This window comes from Acanthisitta chloris, unplaced genomic scaffold (genome assembly GCF_000695815.1).
Source record: "Acanthisitta chloris isolate BGI_N310 unplaced genomic scaffold, ASM69581v1 scaffold821, whole genome shotgun sequence".
Taxonomy (NCBI): Eukaryota; Metazoa; Chordata; class Aves; order Passeriformes; family Acanthisittidae; genus Acanthisitta; species Acanthisitta chloris.
In genome coordinates this window covers 70,925-72,561 of record NW_008656295.1, presented here as the reverse complement: position 1 = coordinate 72,561, position 1,637 = coordinate 70,925, and the positions used below count along the sequence as shown (strand labels likewise).

Here is a 1,637-nt window from a genome sequence, read left to right as displayed (position 1 = left end):
GTTGACACAAAGGTTCAGATCCTGATATTCTGCCTGGCTCAGGTTTTGCAGCACGCAGCCAACATTTACACCGTGATCCTGAATGTAGTCGTCACACTGTGCTGCATGGTCCAGCCCCTCATACCTAGTGGTGTATAGGAAAACAGAAATAAAAGAAGGGTTTTTTAAAACTGGCACTGAGCCTCAAGTATTGCCTATATCCTACTCACACTTTGACTTTTGCACAGTGTTATAGGCAAAGCGTGGGGAGGAAAAAAATGTACATGCACAGAATTCCAGGCTGGTTTGTAGGCTGTGTCAGGCTCTCCTCAAGCCCATTCCTGGAGCACAAGAGACCTCACAAGGTGCCACTGTGTGAGTGGAGCTGGGGATGAATCTGGCCATGAAGACAGCCATCCCTCCCATGAGGCTGGATGAGACTCTGGAGCTGCAGAAAGGTACCCTCTCAAGCCAAAATCAAGTGGCTTTTGACAGGTGACATGTGCCATGAATGTAAGGTGTGTTACCAAGCTGCTCTGGCTCATTGCAGGTCTGTCCCAAGCCTCTACATGTGCATATAATGGAAACTCAGAGCTGGAGGGAGGAAGGGGTTTGCTGGTTATTAGCTAATATGCAGCCAAAACCCTGTTCTCTCAACCCATCTTCTGCTTTTGGGGGCTACTCCCCAAAGCTTAGCTGCTGGCTCCATCCTGGAAATGCTAAATGGTGTTTAAGGGGTTGGAATGGACCTTACATACCATGTAGTCCCAAACCCCTGCCCTGGGCAGGGACACCTCTCACTAGAGCAAGTTGCTCAAGGCTTTATCCAGCCTGGCCTTCAGCACTACCAAGGCTGAGGCATCCACAACTCCCTGGGCAACCTGTGTTAGTGTCTTTCCACCCTCTCAGGAAAAAAGCTTCTTCCTAATATCTAATCTAAATTTCCCCTCTTTCAATTTATACCCATTACTCCTTGTCCTGTCACTACAGTTCCTAACAAAGTTTCATGTTACATTTTAAAATTCCAGCTGGTTTAGTGCCCTTGAGGCAGGGCTAAATCTGGCCTCTAGTCCAGACCTAAGGAAAGTCTCCCTGCACAGCACATTATGTTTGAGGGGAAACTTCATGTGCCAGTACTATAAAAATTAGCTCACAGGGATCAAAGGATGCCACGGCTGTGTTTCCACCCAAAACAATGGGACCCACATCCAAATGCCTGGTTTTGTTACAGCAATTAAAAAGGGTTGGGTTTTTTTGGTGTTTGTTTTGTTTAGGCATGAATCAGGAATTTCCAGTTTCTTTCAAGCAGACCTCTACAGTTAGCAAAATGCTTTTAAATCAGTGTTTCTGCTTTGAAGACTATTTCCAAGAGCTACATGGAAACTCCTTAAAATGCAGCTATGTGTTTCTACACATAGCCCAATGGCATGAAGCCCAACCTAACTAGTCATCCTTTCCATAGTATCATAATAATCCTAAATCCACTAATTCTAGCCATGCTTTTCTTGCAGAACAGAATTTAGACAGCAGTACAAAAGAAACAGCTAAGAAACCTGGATTATTACCTTTTGGTAGCACATTTGCTGGTATGACATATGCTAACGCTATGAAAATATATTTGACTACTAAAACTGTTAGTTGCCAAGAAGCCCCACTCT

The 1,637-nt window shown here is 44.8% G+C and overlaps 1 protein-coding gene across 1 annotated transcript in view; it reads right to left on the bottom strand.

Annotated features, from left to right (window-relative positions):
- IL13RA2 (interleukin 13 receptor, alpha 2) overlaps window positions 1–1,637 on the bottom strand; it is a 9,468-nt gene that overhangs the window by 3,905 nt on the left and 3,926 nt on the right. The window contains 1 exon segment of the mRNA XM_009084245.1: window positions 2–124. Within this exon segment, the coding sequence (XP_009082493.1) occupies window positions 2–124 (123 nt within the window).